Consider the following 19,404-nt stretch of genomic DNA (forward strand, 5'->3'; position numbering starts at 1 on the left):
TCATTCTACCATCTCAACTTACTACTATTTATAAAGAACTTAACTGATCTCAACTCAGTTGAACATCCAAATGAGACCTTTGAAACTTGTACTTGAGGCCCTTAGTACTAGAACACACACAAAACACAATGTCATGACATTGGCAGCATCACAACCAACTTTCGGTAGCTAGTGAAGCCATGACCTTCTCAAAATTGACATGTCTAGATTTATAGAACATGCATGAATCACATATACATCATCCACACATTGTATGTATCATGCTTTTAAGTATATTTTCATTGCTTGATAGCCATGTTTTATGAAATTCAAGATTTCAACATAATTACACCACAAACATGAACAAAAACATATGCCAAACCATGATTTTTGCATATTTGACTTGCTGGACTCCATTCAATAATTATCATGTAGTACTCACAACATCGAAAAGAGAATTTTCAAGCAGTGTATATACCCAAAACATGACATGCATAATTCTTTGAAAAACTTGTCAAAATCTCATTAAAACTTAAAAAGGGTTGTTGTTGACAATTACAATTGACCATTGAATGGCCAAACAACTATTGTGTTTTGTGTTCAGATAATGAGTTAGTAATTATTAGATGAAAGCATTATGCACTCATTCACAACTCATAAATATGTTAAGTGATCCTTGCATGATGAACTAATTGGCATATTGCATAATACACTTGTTGTCACCCTTTGACAATGGCACATTAATGTTAACATGAAACTATCAAAGCATGTCTCTCTCAAAATGTCTTGTTGGAAGCTCCACTAAGGTAACCCTAAAAATAGATTGCCAAATGTACTTTTAGAGATAAAGTTATGACATTAGAGTCAATGCACAAGCCCACCAGTCTACAACTTGTAGTTTAAGGTGTGGTAAGATAAGAAATTGATACTATGATGTATGTGGTGCCTATTTAGTTGTTGTAGACATGACTTCCGAGCATCGCACAAAAATAAGAGGTAAGTAACTATGTTCATGCTTTTGTTTTATTTATGTAACTATATTCTTCTTGCTAAAAAAGTAAGCAAAATGTTCTTCTTCTAAAGTTAGATGATGCATACATGTTAACCAAACACATGATGTATATTCCTTGTTATCTTGTTATCTATGTTACATGTACCTTTAATGATGGGAATTGTGAATGCAAAACAATCTTTAAGTAAGCTTATGCTATACCATAACTTATGTGTATATAATTATTATCTAGTAAAAGAGCTAAAGAAAAGAAATGGAAGGAAATGTTGAAATAAGGTGAGATGAGGTAAGAATAAGAAATGAATGCATGTTCAACTACATTTTTATATTTGGCCACAATGATGGAGGCTTACAGCCAAACGTAAGGTGAGAGGCAGATTGCGATGCTAAGAATAACTTGCTGGTAGTGCACCAAGTGATGTCCATTCTAAAGAAATACTAGGTTCACCCATTAGTCTTAAGAAGAGCTAAGATTACAAGGATCATTGACCAGCTCTTGATGAAGATATTGGGCGCTTGTGACTTGCTTGAATCCTATTTCACTTAATGTATTATTTTTATATCTTATTGTACGAAATGTTTCATTAAGTTAGTCAACCCTTGGTTGGGATTTTAGATTTTTAGGGACCCATTTAGGTCCCACCATGTTATATGCATCATTTATAAAATTAATGCCCCAACTTTTTAATCCAATTGTAGTTAATACTCTGGACTTTTAAAACTCGATGTAGGGCGATACTCAAGTCCCATTTGCAAGTATGACCCTAGGCAGGATACATTTGATTGCCTTATCTTCTTCCCTCTAGGAATGTGTGGGCAAGATGTTAATTAAAACCTCAGTCGTTAAAAAAGTCTCCTCTTTTTAGGCATTAACCCTATGAGTCCTTGACTTTTGGGTTTTTGTAGGAGGTTCTCACCTTTCATTTATGGGCCTAGGGATCCAATGACCCTACAGTTGCCTTCACTTGAGAGTTCTGAGATCTCAAGAAATTAATGGTGGCTGGAGAAAGATTTACAGGCATTAAGTGTGTTGAAGTAGATACCTAAACAACGTTTTTTGGAAGTGGGATGGTAGGATTATTGGTTTGGGCTGATGGTGAGAGTTGTAGACTGGAGTATATAATGGCTAGAGGATTTGGCCTCAAATGATTTAGAGGTGTGTGATTGTGAGTCTAGCGAGCTAGTAAACTTGAGTTAAGAAGTGAGCTTGGATCACCCCATCTTTCTAAGGTTAAACATATACATACGTTCGTAACTTCAGCCTAATAAAAGGATCTAACCTAATAAAAATACCTCATTTATTAAAAACTAAGCTGAAAAAACATAGAAGTTGTCTTAAGAAATATCTAAATTAAAATAGTCTAATGTCAATAAAATCTAAAATTAATCCTAATATGTAAAAACACTTATTAACCAAGTCTAAGAATCCCTTAACATAAAGTCTATGTTGGGCCAATATGCTCGTCAACACTATCTTCTGGACATTTTAAAGACATAATCTATATAAAAAAGAATTAAAAAAAATGAGTCGATTACTCAACAAAAAACACATTGTACAAAAAACATATTTAAACGTATGTTTTCTTGAAAAACGTTCATACTTCTACGTATACAAACATAAAAATGCAATATACACTTTGTATAACTCCTTAAATTTACCTTTCACTCTTCTTATTACTAGCACAGCTATGTTTATATATTTAGTTTAGTTATTTCGTAAATTTTTGTAACTTTTTTTTTTAAATCTTGGTTTTTTTTTCCTATTTTTAATATGCTGACATGGCATGCTAACTATGCTTTTCCAATTTTTCCTGCCAAATACCATACCTAAAACCTTGAAATACATATATTTTTATGCAAGATTAAATAGGACAAGTTAGTAGGGTTTCTTAACTCAATGTAATTTTTACTTTTAAGAATTGCCTTAGTTTCATTCTCTTAAGTGTGTTTTTTTGTCATTATGTTGTTAAACCATATTTGCATATTAGAACATGAAGTAGAATTATGAAATAACAAATGCACTTAATGCTTAAATCACATACTCACAAAAAAAATATTTACCCAGGTGAATTTTGATTTCATAGCTTTGCTTGCTTTATCTAGGTTTTAAGTGATTTCATAGCTTTGCTTGCTTTATCTAGGTTTTAAGTGCTACTTTAATTTTGAAATCTGTAATTTTGAAATTTGTGCCTATACATGTGTTCAAATTTATATATACAATTTAAGTTAGGGCAACACAAACTTAAGTTCAAAACCTCAATTAATACGTGCAATTGAGTCTTAGCTTAAGACTTTCTTTTATTATGTTATATTGAATGTTCAACATGTTTTTAAATGGATTGCCTGTTGCTATTTATCATGAGTTATTGTAATGGTATCAGGAATACAAGTAGAAGTTCTATAGCTTGCTTTCTTTTAATACCTAGTTAAAAACGTGCCTATGCCACATATATTTAATTGTTTTGTTTTGTATTTTCAAGACTTATTACAAAACATATTACTGCATTAGAAATTCAATAATTAAAACAAACTATTTTAGCTTTTGAAGTAATTCTTTCAATGAGCTATTATACGCCAATTACAATTGACTCAATAATTGCATTATGATTGAATTAGGACTGTGCAAAATTTCAAAATTTTTGAATCTACCCGACATCCGCTCCGATTCCGACTCCATTAGAGTTGGAGTGGTCGGAATTCATAGTCGAAGTAGCTCCGAATAGGGAGTCAGAGTCGAAGTCGGAATTTTGAGCTCCATGAAGCTCCAAACTCTAACTCCGATTTTTTTAAAAAAACCCAGATGTAAAACGACGTCATTTTACATCTGGGTTTTTAAAAAAAAAAAATTAAACTACGCGGTTTCACTTAAAACGACGTCGTTTCATCACACAGGAGGTCCAAACTGCAGGACTCCCCTTCCCTTCTTCTTTCTTCCTTCTCCCTTCTCTCTCGCGTCTCACGTCTGAACCAGTGAAACTTCTCACGTCTCGCGTCTCTATTGCCACCGTTCCTCTTTGCTCCTCCGTGTGACTTCAATCCGAGCTTCAGCCTCTATTCAGCTTTAGCCTACGGTGAGAGTGAGGGGTTCCGAGCCCTAAAATTAAATCTAGGAATTTAATTTTATGAACACGTCTCTTGTGAATTGATATTTTGTTGTGATTCTTGTGAATTGGTTTTGTAAATTTGTAATAAGGAAATGTGTTTGATGAAATGTATGATGTGTTTGTAAGTTGTGTTGTATGTATGCAATATGTATGCAATGTGTTTGACAAAGGTACAGATAGTCACTCAAAGTTCAAACCATACCTCAGGCCTTGAGTCAGTATCTGCCAGTCTTTGCTTAATATCCCTAGCTATTGAAAAAAAAACCTCTTCCACGTTTAAATTTGTCTTTGCACTCTGCCATTCACAGCTTTTTCAGGAGAAATACAAGAAGAAAAAGAAATGAACGAATGACAAAACCAACTAGTTCGGTAAGTTTAACATAAGTGACAAATGTTACTCACTGTCTCAAAGAACTTGATTCCATATTCATCAGCAAGAGCTTGGCCCTTTGAGGTAGGAACAGCCTGAAAATAAGGTTTTTGTCAACTGAAAATCAATGCCAGTCAAGCAAACTAATAAACAATGAGAGGAGGACTGACCCTTTTGTTTTCATCCATATCAGCCTTGTTACCAACAAGTATCTTATTGACATTGTCAGAAGCATGCAACACATTCTTTTTATTGCACTAGGGATATGCATTACTCTTTTATAAATTTTCCAGTGGAGTCTATGTTGGAAGACCACATATATGTTTGTATTAATTTAAATGTTTAATATATAGCCTAGTTATTTTTTAAACAATTTTTTTGCTTCTAATTTATTTTTTTAGCTTCTTTGATTGTGATATGGATCCTAGACCTAGTAGAGATGAACGTCCACAAGGGGATGTGGTGGATGCCAATCCTACAACTCCTATACCGGTGGGTACTTCTACCCTTAGAGCCACATCTAGGGTAGGTACATCTAGAGCAGCTACATTTTGTGTGAGTAGTCGACTCCCACTCCCAGTAGATATAGAGGATGAGGATATGTTCAACGAAGAGGAGGAGATGCTCATGGAGCAAGATCAACCACCACGACCTTCTAAAAAGAGGTCGTGGACATGGGAGCATTTCACCAAAATTCCTGATGATATTGCGAACTCGGTAGCAAGATGCAATTATTGTGGGCAACTTTGTGGATGTCATTCTAAGAAGCAAGGCACCAGTGTGTTAATAGCACATCTAAATGGTTTGCCAACGATATAAGATAGCGAAGGGATTGGTGGCCATTGATCAGACCAACTTCAGTTACCAAACTTCTACAACCACTGATGGTACAACACATACTAAGAAATTGGTCATCCTCAATACGGTGAGAAGATGTTGAGGGACATGCTTGCAGAGATGATAATTACTGATGAGATGCCCTTTACCACAGTCGAGAAAAAAGGCTTTCGAAAGTTTCTAAACTTTGTTGAGTCACGATTTCCCATTCCATCATGGTATACGGTGATGCGAGATTGTATGAGGATGCATGTGAAAGACAAGGTGGAGATGAGAAAGATGTTTATTATCACTGGTTAGAGAGTGTCATTTATGACTGACACATGGATGTCCATACAGAATGTCTGTTACATATGTAACACAGCACACTACATTGACAATGAGTGGATTTTGCATAAAAAATTATTGGCTTTAAAGATATTGTAGATCATAAAGGTGCATCCATTTTGGCGAAGATGGATGATTGATTAAAGGATTGGGGAATTCGAAAAGTACTGTGTATTACAGTTGACAATGCCAGTGCCAATGAAACAACAATTGATTGGTTTAAGTAGAACACAACAGTGAGAGATGATGTCATTCGGGCCCACGAGTTTATTCACGTTCGATGTTGTGTTCATATCATCAACCTCATAATTGTTGAGGGGTTAAGAAAGGTTGATGATTCTATTATCCGAGTCTGCAGCATTGTACAATATGTGACGGATTCCCCTCAAAAGCTTGCCAAGTTTAAGGCAATAGCAGAAGATCTTAAGACTGAATGTTCTAGTATGTTGTGCTTGGACGTTCCAACTCAATGGAACTCTACATACATGATGTTAGATGTGACATAGAAGTACCAAAAAACATTCGAGCAGATGAAGGTCGGCGATGGGGGCCTGAGGTATGCTTTGTTGGAGCCAGTAGGATAGGAGCTTGGTGCGCTGGATGCACATGATTGGACCAGTGTGAGGTATTTTGTTGAATTTTTAAGAATTTATTATGACATAACCATGCGGCTATCTAAATCCAAATATACGACTACGAACTCAATCTTCAGTGAGCTCTCGAAGCTTCACTTCCACTTGGAAAATAGTTGTACTGACTCTGGTGGATTGTTATCTGCTATGGCTACGAGGATGAAGACCAAATATGATAAATATTGAGAGAATATTGAGAAGATAAATAGATTACTATTTGTGGCTATGATCCTTGACCCCCGATATAAGTTGGCAGTTCTAGAATTTTGAGTAAATTCCGTCCTCAGGGTAGTGAAGGCTGCAGAGTTTATTAGAGTGCTAAAAAGTGATATTGATGACCTATATAATCACTACAACAATAGTTGTCAGCCTTCATCCACAACTGGTAGCTCCTCACATTCGAGGCCGACGGGGTTGACAGCTTCCTCAGGTGATACTGACTCATTTGTAGGGGTTAAAGGCCATCGTATTATGCAGCAATATCATCAACTCATGTCAACAAGGAATATTATGCAGTGTACATCTGAGGTTGAACGATATTTTGTGGAAGCTGTCGAGGCACCTAGTGATGTATTTCAGTTATTAACTTGGTGAAAGGTTAATTCCACCAAGTATCCAGTCTTTTCCTGTGTAGCCTAAGATGTGCTAGCCATTCCTGTCATTACGGTTGCCTCAGAATCGACATTTAGTACTGGAGGTCGCGTGTTAGATGCTTATCGGAGTTCATTATCACCGCCAACTATGGAGGCCCTCGTTTTCACACAGAATTGGATAAGTGAAATGGCCATTGGATTAGATATCGTTGTCGTTGATGTCGAGAGCTATAGGCTTGAATCAAGTAAGTTTATATACTTTTAAATGATTATTTAATTATTTTTAATGTTTCTAACTTCTACTTTTTATGATTTTATAGACCTAATTGTGAATCCTAACATAATTGCCGATGACTGAGAGTCTGAGACGGACGCCCCTTGAGAGTTGAGAGAACCCCCTTTCTTGGTAAGAATCAAATTCTACTTTTACCGTGTTCAAATTTTTATTATCTATTTTATTTATTTATTGATTGCAACTTTCTATCTCCATTTCAGGCATGACCAATGGACCATTGAGATTTGAGTGAAATTCGTATTTAATATTTATGTAGTTATATTTCAAGGCTAAGTCAATGTTGTTATTACATTAAAAATGAGACTATTATAACTTATGGTTACATTATATATGTTATTTAGTTTTTAAACTATTGTATTTAAGGTTTTTTTTTTTTTATCTTTTCAGTATTTTTTTTATAGGTTTGGACTTGGGCTTTGGTGATCATATTTATGTAGTTATATTACATTGTGCTCGATCTAAGCAAAGATTGAAACAAGGACCCACCACATGATTGATGATACTCTTATTTAGGCCGCATTGATTTTTGTCTTTTTTTTTTTTTCATAATTCTCCAATATTAATTATCTTATTTGCAATTAGGATTTTGGCCAATTGAGTCATGTTGCTTAAAACTTTTATTAGTATCAGATTCTTCATTCTTTTGCCGCATGTAAAGTTTTGAATCTTTTGATATATATGGAAGTACTGGCACCCCAAAGGCATTTTAATTTGTCTCCACAACGTCCTATATACACAAAACAAACGTCCTAAGCTGACGTACAACTTGATCTGTAAGAAACGTAGAGAAACAAACGGTCGAACTCTGATTGGAGTTCGGAGTTCCGACCTCCGTTCTGAGCTCGGAGCTTCGATCAAAGTCGAAGGAAAAATTTCGCTCCGACTTCGGAAACGACAACTCCGACCGGAGTTTGGAGCTCAGCCCTAGATATAATTCTATATTATTTATTTTGTACTACCCCGAGACTTTACCTTGATCCAGATTTTGATTAAGGAAACTCTTTTTTAGAAAGGTTGTTACTGATAGTATTGAGAATAACGAAGTCTTTTCTTTTTTGTTATTGTTTCGTACTTTTTTAACATTAAGAAAATGTTTGGAATTTAATTAAAGAAATATAAATTAAGAGGGATTGCCAATTAATAGAGTAAGACAAAGTCTGCACATTGTATCGGTGATAAGCTAGTTTATACTTAAAGCATGGATTTAAGTGAGTAAATGAAGAGATATTTAGTATGCAAGACTTAAATTATACATGCATTTTGTTTTATGTGATGGAATTGGAAGAACAAGAAGTTTGAGGTTTAACATATTTTAAAATCTAATGTGATTATTAGATGACAAACGATACGAAAGTATGAATTGATGTTTGCATGCTATTGTTTCGATGGAAAAATGCATAGACCTACAAAGAGAAGTTTTGAACCATGAAGGTTTTCTATAGTTTTGGGTTTAATAATGCAAATTAATCTCGTTTGTTTTCAGATATGAGATGAGATGAGATTAAAGTTAAAAAGTTGAATAAAATATTGTTAGAGTATATTTTTTAATATTATTTTTGTTTTGAGATTTGAAAAAGTTGAATTATTTATTTTATTTTGTATTGGAAGTTGGAAAAGTTATAATGATAAAATAAGATGAGATGTTTTCCCAAAACAAACGAAGCTTAACTGCATCAAAGTTGATTAAACAACACAGAGATGGATTCCAACAAATGTATTATCTATAAATATGCAATTTCATTGTGATTCTTCTGTAGTAATCATTTGCATCATTAATTAACATTTGGCTTAAGAAGCCGACCGAATGTTAACTACTCATCACTCTCAACTTTTGGAACTCAAACCACTCTCAACTCATCTCAACTTATCATTACAACTTTTTTAAATTTCAATACAAAATATAATAAATAATTCAACTTTTTCAAAATTTAAAATAATAATAATATTAAAAAATAATATTCTAACAATATTTTATCATCTCAACTCAACTCAACTCAACTCACTTCAACATCCAAACACAACCTAATAGTTTCATATATGAGCAACTGTGGCTTGCATGTATAACCTAAGATAATGAATAAAAACAATTGTATCCACAACATGTTGAGTAGCATTAATATTATCGAACAAAATTCACGAGTTGAGGTGCTGACGTGGTGCAATGTTTTTTTCTCTCTACAGTTTGGAGGCGATTAGGGCTTCTCTATGGCTGTAGCCGCCAGCCTTCTGCCTCCCACGACCGGGTTGGAGGCTGGAGAACCCACGGTACAGGGGAGGACGTTTGGAATACTGTAGCGCACTGAACGTGACCCTGTCATCAGTGTAGCCTTTGTTGATTTTCTTACTCAACTTCTAAAAATTTCAACATTTTACAGATTGTGTTTGGATTTGATTTTATCTCACGCTTGGATGCATATAATCTATTTCATCATCCCGTAGAAATTGACACATCTTCGACTGAGAGAACAAAGAAGACACAACAAACATCATTAAAAGCTTTACGAAGCACGTGTACAAAAGAAAATACTAAAATCTAAATATTTTAAATTTCAGAGAAATTTACATCTTTTTAAAATTAGAATAATAAAAAGAAAATCTCTATCAAGGGCTTCGTCAAGCTTGTGATGAGGTGGCTTCTTCTGGTGGCCTCTGCATATGAGCTTGGACACGTGGCTTTCATTCATAGAGTTAAGCTGCTCACTAGGGTTAGGGTACGCTTTATTTTTCTTTTAATTTAATTTTTTTTTTCTGTGGTTTAGGGTACGCTTACTTCATTTGGTCGAGCGGCATCTCGTCTGGTGACTGGTCTGTACTCAGTGCTTACCGTTCTCTCGCTCTCACTCTCACTCTCTCTCTGATGGCTGCAATCCGGTCCGTTGTAATGGGCGAACCGAGTTTGAGTCCTTTTCCTCAGCATCAGGTTTCAGCTCCGGATACGACCCCTGTTCCTTTTCCGGTTCAGCCTTTGCCTCCATTTGCAGCGCCGTCCACTTCTTCTGGTGAGTCAGAGACTATGATACTTCCGGTAACAGCTTTGGGTTTTATATTTCTCTTAAGCGGTCCAAAGCGATGAAATATGTGAGCTTTGATTAAAGATTTTTGTTTCTTCTCGATCCCAAATATTCGTAAACTTGATATTTTTCTGTTTGCGTTTTGATATCCTACATTTTTTCTCAACAACCAAATCGCCCGCTTTCTCTATCTTTCGGCAGGGATCGAGAAAACTTTATTGTTTAAAAGATTAATGCACTTGTATTTTTTTAATTCTTTAGATCCCTCCGTCAATATTAAGAGAGAGAGAGAGGGGGTAATCTAAATTTGTTTCCTTATTTTAATTTTATTTTTTAAAATCTCCTTCATTTTCTGTGCGCTTAACTTTCATATTGTTTATGTAGTTGCTTCTTTTCAAAAGGAATTGTTAGATAAAAATAGGCATGTTAATTAAGCCGTTTTCCATCTGGTAGACTCTGGTTTAAGAAAGAATTTTTCGAATTTGTAATAAGATCTTTAAGTGGGATGGAGCGTGCAGAGTAATGTTGTTGCATTTGTGCTAGCACGTTACGATTGATGTATGTATTGACGTACACTCAATGAGATGAGCAAGATCATGTAGTTTGTTGATGGTGCCTTTGTTTTTCTTGTAGAAGATGCTGACTAAATAGTGTGCTAATTCACCCATATTTTTCTGTATATTAAGCAATTTGTGGCTTTGGAACTGCCCTTATTATCTTATGATTCTTGAAAATGTCAAAATGGTTTGTGTTAATTATTGTCTGATCCAATTTTGTTATTGCTGCATTTTTGTGAGTTTATATTTAAGATTATTTTTATATGACGAGCCATATATTGTTGAATTTATGACACCAACAGAGGTAAAGAAGTAATCTCTAAAAGCTATGTGGGTCATGTTTTGTTTAGGCATTCCAGAACAGTTGATGCACAAGAACCGTTTGCAGGAATATGCTCAAAGGTCTGCAATTTCGCTACCATGGTATTGCACTACTAATGAGGGGTCTCAACATGCACCACAATTTAGGTCAACTGTGACTGTGGATGGGGAAATTTATACTTCTCCCAACACTTTTTCACATCGAAAAGCAGCTGAGCAAGATGTAGCCAAACTTGCACTCGAGAACATATTACAAAAGATAAAGGATGAAGGTTGCCCTCTCATTCATCAGGTTCGTTGCTTCAAGATTGTATATTTTGGCTTTGGGCATATGCAACTCTTTATTTTTCTATTTAACTGCAGGGTTCATATGACTTTTTAACATCTTATAATTGTTATCTTTTATTTTTTAGTTGAACTTGGGGCTCGAAAGAGTTGTCAAGGTTTGTTTTTCCCTTCAATTTTAGTTGATAAATCCCACATGCTTTATTGGAAAATTTTCTGAGGTTGCAAGAACCTCAGCCAATTTATTGGCAGACCTGATTTACATCTTCATGGTAGTAATAATTTGCATCTCTTTTTTTATTTTTATTTTATTTTTATCTTTTATACGATTTAGGTTCTCCATTTTTAGTTGTTTTGTTTCAGTGTAGAATGTTGACCTGCTCAAGAAAAAAAATCGTACAAAACATGGACCCCTTTTAACGAACCATTGATCTTGGCTCATATGTTCAAGCTTGATTCATAAAGGAATGCTAGGAGATAGCTATCTTAATTTTCTTTTGAGAATTCGTTGAATTTGGACCTATTTTAGTTGTCGTTCTATATGCTCCCTTCAGGTGTAATGTTTGAATTTGGGTGTAAACAATTTCTAGGGACTGTTGGACTGAGGGAACTTTTCCTTGAATTACTCGAGATGCACTTGCGGGAGACTCATTGCTAAAGGATTGTGCACTCCTGGAATTAGTCGGGATTTTGTTCTCAGACACCCAGTGCCAATAAAAAAAAAAAATTGTTTTGTAATATCATATGGGCAATGTAATTCTTAAGAGAGTTTTCTTACAATAAAGTTCTGGTAGACCTTTAGAACATTAATACGCAGGTTGTATCTTTTCTAAGTGATGTACTTTTCAATATCAGTAAACAGTAATCCATTCCCAAAATAGTAAGTGTTTGGGGCTTGGGATCAGTCGAATTCTAAAACTACGGAACCAACTGGTTTCAAACTGGGGGAACAACATTTGGAGTAATGACCCCAACATCTTGAGAAAAGGTTTTAGCACCGGTGTATCCTATATGTGCCCTAGTTTATTCGAAGTACCCCAATGGTGTAACGCCGTCAACTTACTGGGAAAAGGGAGGAAAATCACTTTGATCTATTGTTTTGGAGAATTAAATGGCTTATGAGGAATGGAAAGAAACATATTCTATTTGATCTCAAAGTCCTCATATTCTACTTGTTCCAATCCTGGATGGGGGATCACTTGTAGGAATGACATAATGCTAATCCATGTTCCACACGGCCAAGGAAGCTTCTTATTTAATCTCATTATCAGTTGGGTATGGTTCAAAGAAGGGTATGATTAACTCGTTAATTTTGGGAACGTTCACTAAATATTTGAAATATGCCTTTCTAGGAGCATTACGATCTGTGCTCAAATGATCTGCGCTCAAATGGTCTCGTATGAAGTCTCTATTGGTCTTATTTCTTATTGTGTGCCTTGTGAGCTTGTTTGGATTTGTGAAGGCAATTGCTAAGATTTTCCCCTAGCCCAACTCGGGAATGGACTGGAGGGAACCGCAACATGGGGAATGTCCACGTCTCTTACCAATGCTCATTTTGAATTGTGAGTCATAGGGCGGGAACTTTATTTGATCGAGGGTCGGGGCACAAGGGTCCCGGTAGTATCAAGGTGTGAAGAACCTAGTAGGTGTCTGCAATGTGTAGAAATTTCACTCACCGACCTAAACGATGAGCAAACACGAGAGCAAGGAATCACCCAATGAATGAACGAGCTCCAAGGAGGGAGGAGAGAGTCAAGAACCATGCTTTTAGAGAAGTGGCAGTCCGAATCTCATTTGAACTGTGAGAATAACTGACTAAGTTGTGCCATAAGACTCATTCTCCAAATGGGTAAATGTCATTATGAGTAGTGATAAGCAGGTAGTATTCTTTATTACAAGCTGGCAAACATGGTCTTGTATTTAGAAGGAAAGGAATTTTTCAGTTGGTACTCCCTTTATAAATCAATTTTTTTTATCTTATCCCAATCTCTCTATTCTCTCATGACACTAAAATCTCGTGTTTCTTTGATGAAGAATGGCAAGAGGCTTTTCTTCGATTGAAAAAAAAAAGTGGTAGGAGTTAAATAATCTTCATGGAAGGCAATGGAAGGAATTATGGATTATATATGCAGACATAAGGCATGACGTTAATCTGCTTATAAATGCCATTTAGGCTCAATTTGCTGAGGCTTAGGGCATGTTTGGAAAACACCAAACATTCCCAAAACTCTCACAATTCCCAAAGTTTCTCACTTCATTCCCAAACACCACTCAAACACAAAATACTTCTCTATTTTAAATTTTAAACTTTTCATCTAATCATTACTCAAATACAAAAGTTAATACAACTTTTACAAACTTCAAAACAAAAATAATATTACAAAATAATATTCAAACAATTTTTCAACTTTATCTATTCATTTTCACAAACTCCAATACAATACTTATCTTAAAAAAAATTTATTTAACTTTTTCTCTCCTTTTCCAAAATCCAAGAAAACATTTTCACTCAAATCATTTCACTCCTATTCGCAAAATTTTGAGATATTTCAAGCATCCAAGCATGCCCTTAGTCTCATTTGTTTATCTATGTTTGCAATATTTTACAGTAGGTTTTTTGTTTTAGTTTCCAATATTGTCTGCCATCTTAGTTTTTACTGTGTTCAGTTAACTTTTTGAGGGTTACTTTGTAGGATACGGTATTTTGCAAGTCTATCCTTCATGAATTTGCTGTCAAGATGAATATGGAAATGCCTACTTATAACACCATTCAACCACAAGGGCTGCTTCCGGTTTTCATATCTTCTTTGGTTTTCAATGGTGTAATGTACACTGGTGAAGCTGGAAGAAACAAGAAAGAAGCTGAACAATTGGCAGCGCGTGCCGTTATTCTATCGATATTGGGTATATTAAGATGAATTTTTATTTTTTTGTGCTTATGCCAAGCATTTTTTTTTTGTGGTATGGCTAAGTAGTGGAAGATGCAATCAGGTAATTCTGGGTCAAGAACTATTATTTCGGAGATCATTAAGTCTAAAGGCAAACTCTATGCTGCACTGCATAGGGGGAAGAGCCCATGCACTGGACATATTAACGTTCTACCCCAGGGGGTAAGCATAGGACAAATTAACTCCGAATCCCAAGGAATAAGCATAGATAAAGTTTCTGGGGCAATCAGTGAAGATAGAAATGTTGAAGTGGCTCTTGCTGCCAATAGTGCATCAGAAGGTGCAAATCCAGGGTATTCCTTAGGAATGCCTCTGGTGCACCAGGAACTCAGCATTGATCAAGATGTTGAAGTGACTGTTGACAACAGTACAAGAAGAGGTGCAAATCCAGGGTCTTCCTCAGGAATGCCTCCATTTCGCCATGAATTCAAATTACCAAAATTGGAGACATCATCTCAACCAATCAATATAGAACTGTCATCTAAGGCTGTCAATCTTCCAATTGCATTTGTACCTCCTATGTTGCAACAGCCTTTGGGTGTAGGTCCAAGTTCTGGAAGAAAGCGTAGGAAGAATAAGAAAAAAGCTAACAAGAAACTGCGTCTTGACGCTCAGTAAGTTTTTGTTTCTCTTTTCTCATATTTGGCATTATTCTTTGGTCTTGTGTGGGGTGCATTTCATTCTCGGTGTATTTCATTCTCTTGACAATAATACCTGCTTTAGACACTTTGTAATTGCTTGTGCATGAGTGTTTGCATTGCATTCCGGTACTGGTATTCAGTTTTCAGCCCAATTTAAATGGCTTTCGGAGCATGTTGTAATCCAACCTGTGTTTTACAATTTTTCTTACTCCCTAGCTGTCTGGCTATAATCCCTCCCTCTGATGCTTATTTGTAATCATTCTACACATCATGAGGATGTTTGTATCATGCCATATCTAGTTGCGTAGTTTATTTATTTCAATGTCAATACAGCCTAGTGAAGATGCTTTTATTGCTTATTTCTGTTAAATTACCTTTCTCATTAACCATTGAATAACCTGAATATCTTCCTTGCCATTCTTGTTCTGTTCAAAAAGTAATGTAGTTCTTGTAAACCTTTTTGGGTTGCTGAATTGTAAGTTAACTTCTTGTGAGATTTTGCAGGATGCCGATTGCTACCTTGCCGGTGAATCAAGCCCCATCGTGTTCAGTAGCCCAGTAAACAAAATAACTTGTGTCTTTCTGTGTATGTATTTAGTTTGGGGTGACAAAAAGGCTTCATATTGGATTTTGTTGGACATTTTTTGCACTCCTAGTTAGATCTTTTATTTGGATCCTTTTTTTGGATCTGTGTAACTTCTTTGCTACCTTGTCAGTGTTGTCGCATCAAGTGGTTGCTTATAAGTCCTCAACAGAACTCTGACTTGAGTTTACAGTCTTCCAGTGTTTAAGCCTTATTTGTTTGTTCAAGTTCTCTTGTTTCCCCCAAACTTGGGTATTCTCTTTTTTGTTGATTGCCAAATGATGGTGTCTCTGGCCGTACTATGTTAGAGACCTGCTTGTGATTGTGAATGTAATGAGGAAGGATGCTGAATGTTGATGAGGGTTGATGCAAGAAGATGAAGCAGAGCGCACTGTATGTGTTTGATCAAATGGCTAGAAGAAATTGTATTGTCATGGGAGTATTTCAAGGGCTCCCAAACCTCCTTATAGAATTAACCACTACAATATTCTTGATGATCCTCTATTTCTCTCTGCTTTCCTTCTTGTTCTTACACTTCTCTCACATGTAACTAATTCTTACAATTGATAAACTAACCCCTTACAATTGATAAACTAATCGTGATTGACTTTCCAAATAAAATGACAGACTCAACACTCGAAGTAATTAACAGACTCAATACCCAGATTTGTCTCAAAACGCAACGTTTGGTTTAAATCCAAACGCTGCATTGCGCACAGGTTCTTAACTCCCAGTAATTTCCCAACGCACTGTTTGAGTTTGAAAACTCAAACGATGCGTTTCAAACTCAAACGATGCGTTTTACAATTATTAAACGCCTAACGCATGAAGTAAAATGCACGCACACCATGCATAAAATAAAAACGCATGCACAATGCCCAGATTTAACACAAAACGCAAGCACCCAGTCTCGGATTAATCACAAAATGCACGCTGATGACTAGTATAATTTAGAATATTTTATCACTTTTTAACTTTAATTTTAGTCTAAATTTATTTATTTTTAACTTCGTTATTGTTATTTAAATTTTATTTTAGATTTGAAGAAAATGAAAGATTTTAATTTTGACAATCCATTATCTGGTGACTCTCTCTTATTTAATGAAGAACTAGGCACTTCGAAAAATAAAAGTCAAAGAGAGAGTTTTACGTAGAGGGACCTTTATGCACTAATGAGGTTTGATTTGGCAAAAGGAAGCAAGACGCTGGGAGCTTTTGGAGTATAATGGACATGCATGAAGTTTTGTCTTTGTCTTTACGTGGATTTCTATTGACGAAAAGAACGGGGGTAGAAAATGACTTTGGCGGTTTGGTTTTATGAGAGTTTCATGCGTGCGGCCCTTTTGGTTTTGACTTGAAAATGAGATGCAAAGCTGCAGTTTGACTTGGCATGCAATACGGTGAAGGAAGCAAGCTTTAGCTGGACTCTAATCAACGTGCTACGCGGAAAAGTTGGATTGGCATGCAGAACGAAAAGCTGGAATGCACGGACGAAAGAAAAGTTTGAATTTTCATTTCCGAAAAGGGGGGCAATTGAGAGTCTGGGTTCTCATGGGTTTTGGACGAACGCACGAAAGAGGAAAAATGGCTTAGGACTCATTTGTATTCGTAATCTATTTTAATTCAGCTTAATTCATCTCATCTTATTATTATAATTTTCTTAAATTTTTACACAAAATATAATAAACAATTCAATTTTTTCAAATTTCAAAATAACTTTTTCAAATTTCTACACAAAATATAATAAACAATTCAACTTTTATTCTACTATTCACAAACTATCTCAACTCATCTCTGAATCCAAACCACTCCTTAATGAATTTGACTTTTCCGTAACACAGGAGAGAGCGGGTCTTGGGGGTTTTTGAATTTGACTTTTCCGAAGAAAGAGAGCAATGTAAAAGAAAGGAACGGAAAAAGAAGAAAAATAGGGGAGCGGAAGAAGGAAAAGAAGGAGACGATGCAGACTCAAAAGACGATCATGGACTGACGCTGCGACTTGGAGGACGAGACTCTGGACTGCGAGGAGCATCTTTCGGTCTTCATTTTCTTCTATTCTTCTCTCAAAAAAATTATGATGAATTCGTTTATGTTGAATTTAATTTTTAGCATGAACTAAATTTTCTTTATTCTAAGAAAACGATGTAATCTAGTTCCGAACTATGCTTACTTTTCTATGTTAATTTAAGGTAATTCTTTTCTATGTTTATCTGATTTATTCTGAACTTATTGCTTCTAATTAACTGGTCATTAATTAGATGATTTTAATCTTGTGATTTGCTGTCGAAAGAGGGAATAATAGGATAGATCTTGGATATTTCGGCATATGTAATTATAGAGATCGAAAGACTTGTACGAACCTATGTAGTATTAAAATCATTAGTCTTATTGCTTTCTTGCTTTATTAATTTGTATACTCTTGTGTAAAATTATGAACAAGAATAATTTCCAAATGACTATCGAAAGAGGCTTTTGGATGTTTGTGGAGATTTGCTAACAAACAGAGAGAATTAAATTCAATTAGTTAGATGAGTAAAGCATAGTGAGGGATTATGTGAAATCGATTTCCTAGAAATTTTCTTTCTCATTGATTTGATCTTTGAACAATATCTTTCTTTTCCTTTGAGTATTTTCTTTGAATTAATTTTATTTTAATTTGCAATTACAAAAATCTTAGTGACTTTTCTAAATTAAGTCGAGATTAGTATAATTTCAGTATTTGTTAAAAGTAAGTTACCAATCCCTGAGGACGATAATCTTCTCATCACTTTACTATAAAACTATGATACTATGCACTTGCAGTTTTGCACCGATCACACGCAGACTGCTTTTGCCTTCTTGACCCGCAACGCACTGTTTCTCCCTTCTCTTGACGTCGTCGCTCTGAGTTTCTTCACTTAAACACTTCAACTCTTTGAGCCACTTCACATTTCGACTTCCAGTCTCATCTTCACTTCTCTGTTTTAGGTTTCACATCCCTGTTTGAGTTCCAGCCGTCGGGTCCATGACAAACACCCCCTCATCACAGCATCTTGCCCACAAGGTGTGGGTAAAGGCCTTGCAGACGCCGCAACAACTCCCAAGTACTTTCTTCAATAGGCAAACCCAACCACTTCACGAGGACCTCGGTAACTGCTCTCTCCCTTGTTTCTTCATATGTCTTCCAATTATTTTTTCTGGTTCTGGTCTTAACTCCCCTGTTTGGTTTGCAGGTGGTAGTGATGGAAAAACTAGAACTTGGGAGCCGATTTTTTTCTTCAAGCAAGAGACCTAGAATGCCAGATGAATTTTTGAAGACTCGGGAAGCCTTAATTTGTAAGCCACTGCACCCATCTTAGCTTCAATTTGAAAAGGCCCATAAAATATGGGAGCTAGTTTAAGGTTGTATTGGATAGCTATGATTTTTTGTCTGTATGGTTGTAACTTCAAATAGACCCAATCCCCTACATCAAACTACCTCTCAATCCTTTTTTTATCTGTAAAATGCTTCATTCGGTTACTAGCTTCACTCAAATTGTTTTTAAGTAACTGTATCACCTGATCCCTATCCCTTAAAACTTGGTCTGATGTGATATTAGTGCTTGTTCTCAGAACATAAGATAGCAAAGTAAGGGGAGGGTGCCTGCACACAGTTTCGAAAGGGGTCATTTTTTTTATGTGTGATAAGTGGTGTTATACCATCACTCCGCCATGGGTAGCCAAACTGACCAGGACTTGGGCTTTAACCCTGCATAGCATCTTAGGTAGCATTCCAGACCCTTGTTAAGCGCCTCAGCTTGGCCATCGGTTTGGGGATGGTAGGCCGAGCTGTAGTCAAGAGAGGAACCTTGGGAGTGAAATAAAGCTTGCCAAAAAGAACTCAAGAAAATATGGTCCCTATTCGACACCACGGACCTAGGAAATCCGTAC

The 19,404-nt window shown here is 35.8% G+C and overlaps 1 protein-coding gene, 1 long non-coding RNA gene and 1 pseudogene across 2 annotated transcripts; 2 read left to right on the plus strand and 1 right to left on the minus strand.

Annotated features, from left to right (window-relative positions):
• Positions 1-4,297: 4,297 nt before the first annotated feature.
• On the minus strand, positions 4,298-4,671 carry LOC109011025. Its single transcript, XR_001999294.2, has 3 exons — positions 4,636-4,671; positions 4,498-4,560; positions 4,298-4,390 (listed from the first exon to the last, which is right to left on the minus strand). It is a non-coding gene; the product is annotated as an uncharacterized LOC109011025 (long non-coding RNA).
• A 5,226-nt stretch (positions 4,672-9,897) lies between these two features.
• Positions 9,898-15,992, plus strand: LOC109011024. The gene is made up of 5 exons (XM_018992037.2): positions 9,898-10,148; positions 11,068-11,330; positions 14,017-14,227; positions 14,315-14,885; positions 15,417-15,992. The coding sequence occupies exons 1-5, from the start codon at positions 10,007-10,009 to the stop codon at positions 15,472-15,474; spliced, it is 1,245 nt and encodes a 414-aa protein (XP_018847582.1). The 5' UTR covers positions 9,898-10,006; the 3' UTR covers positions 15,475-15,992.
• LOC118348746 lies at positions 12,068-13,672 on the plus strand (annotated as a pseudogene).
• Positions 15,993-19,404: the final 3,412 nt, after the last annotated feature.

The sequence above is a fragment of the Juglans regia genome, chromosome 6, assembly GCF_001411555.2.
Source record: "Juglans regia cultivar Chandler chromosome 6, Walnut 2.0, whole genome shotgun sequence".
In the NCBI taxonomy this organism is placed as follows: Eukaryota; Viridiplantae; Streptophyta; class Magnoliopsida; order Fagales; family Juglandaceae; genus Juglans; species Juglans regia.

What these genes read in the sequence shown, in the direction of transcription:
- LOC109011024 (XM_018992037.2), top strand. Translation starts at nt 10,007, where the DNA reads ATGGCTGCAATCCGGTCCGTTGTAATGGGCGAACCGAGTTTGAGTCCT. An exon ending in GTTGCCCTCTCATTCATCAG is followed by an intron (nt 11,331 to 14,016) that starts GTTCGTTGCTTC and finishes GTTACTTTGTAG; the next exon opens with GATACGGTATTTTGCAAGTC. An exon ending in CGTTATTCTATCGATATTGG is followed by an intron (nt 14,228 to 14,314) that starts GTATATTAAGAT and finishes AGATGCAATCAG; the next exon opens with GTAATTCTGGGTCAAGAACT.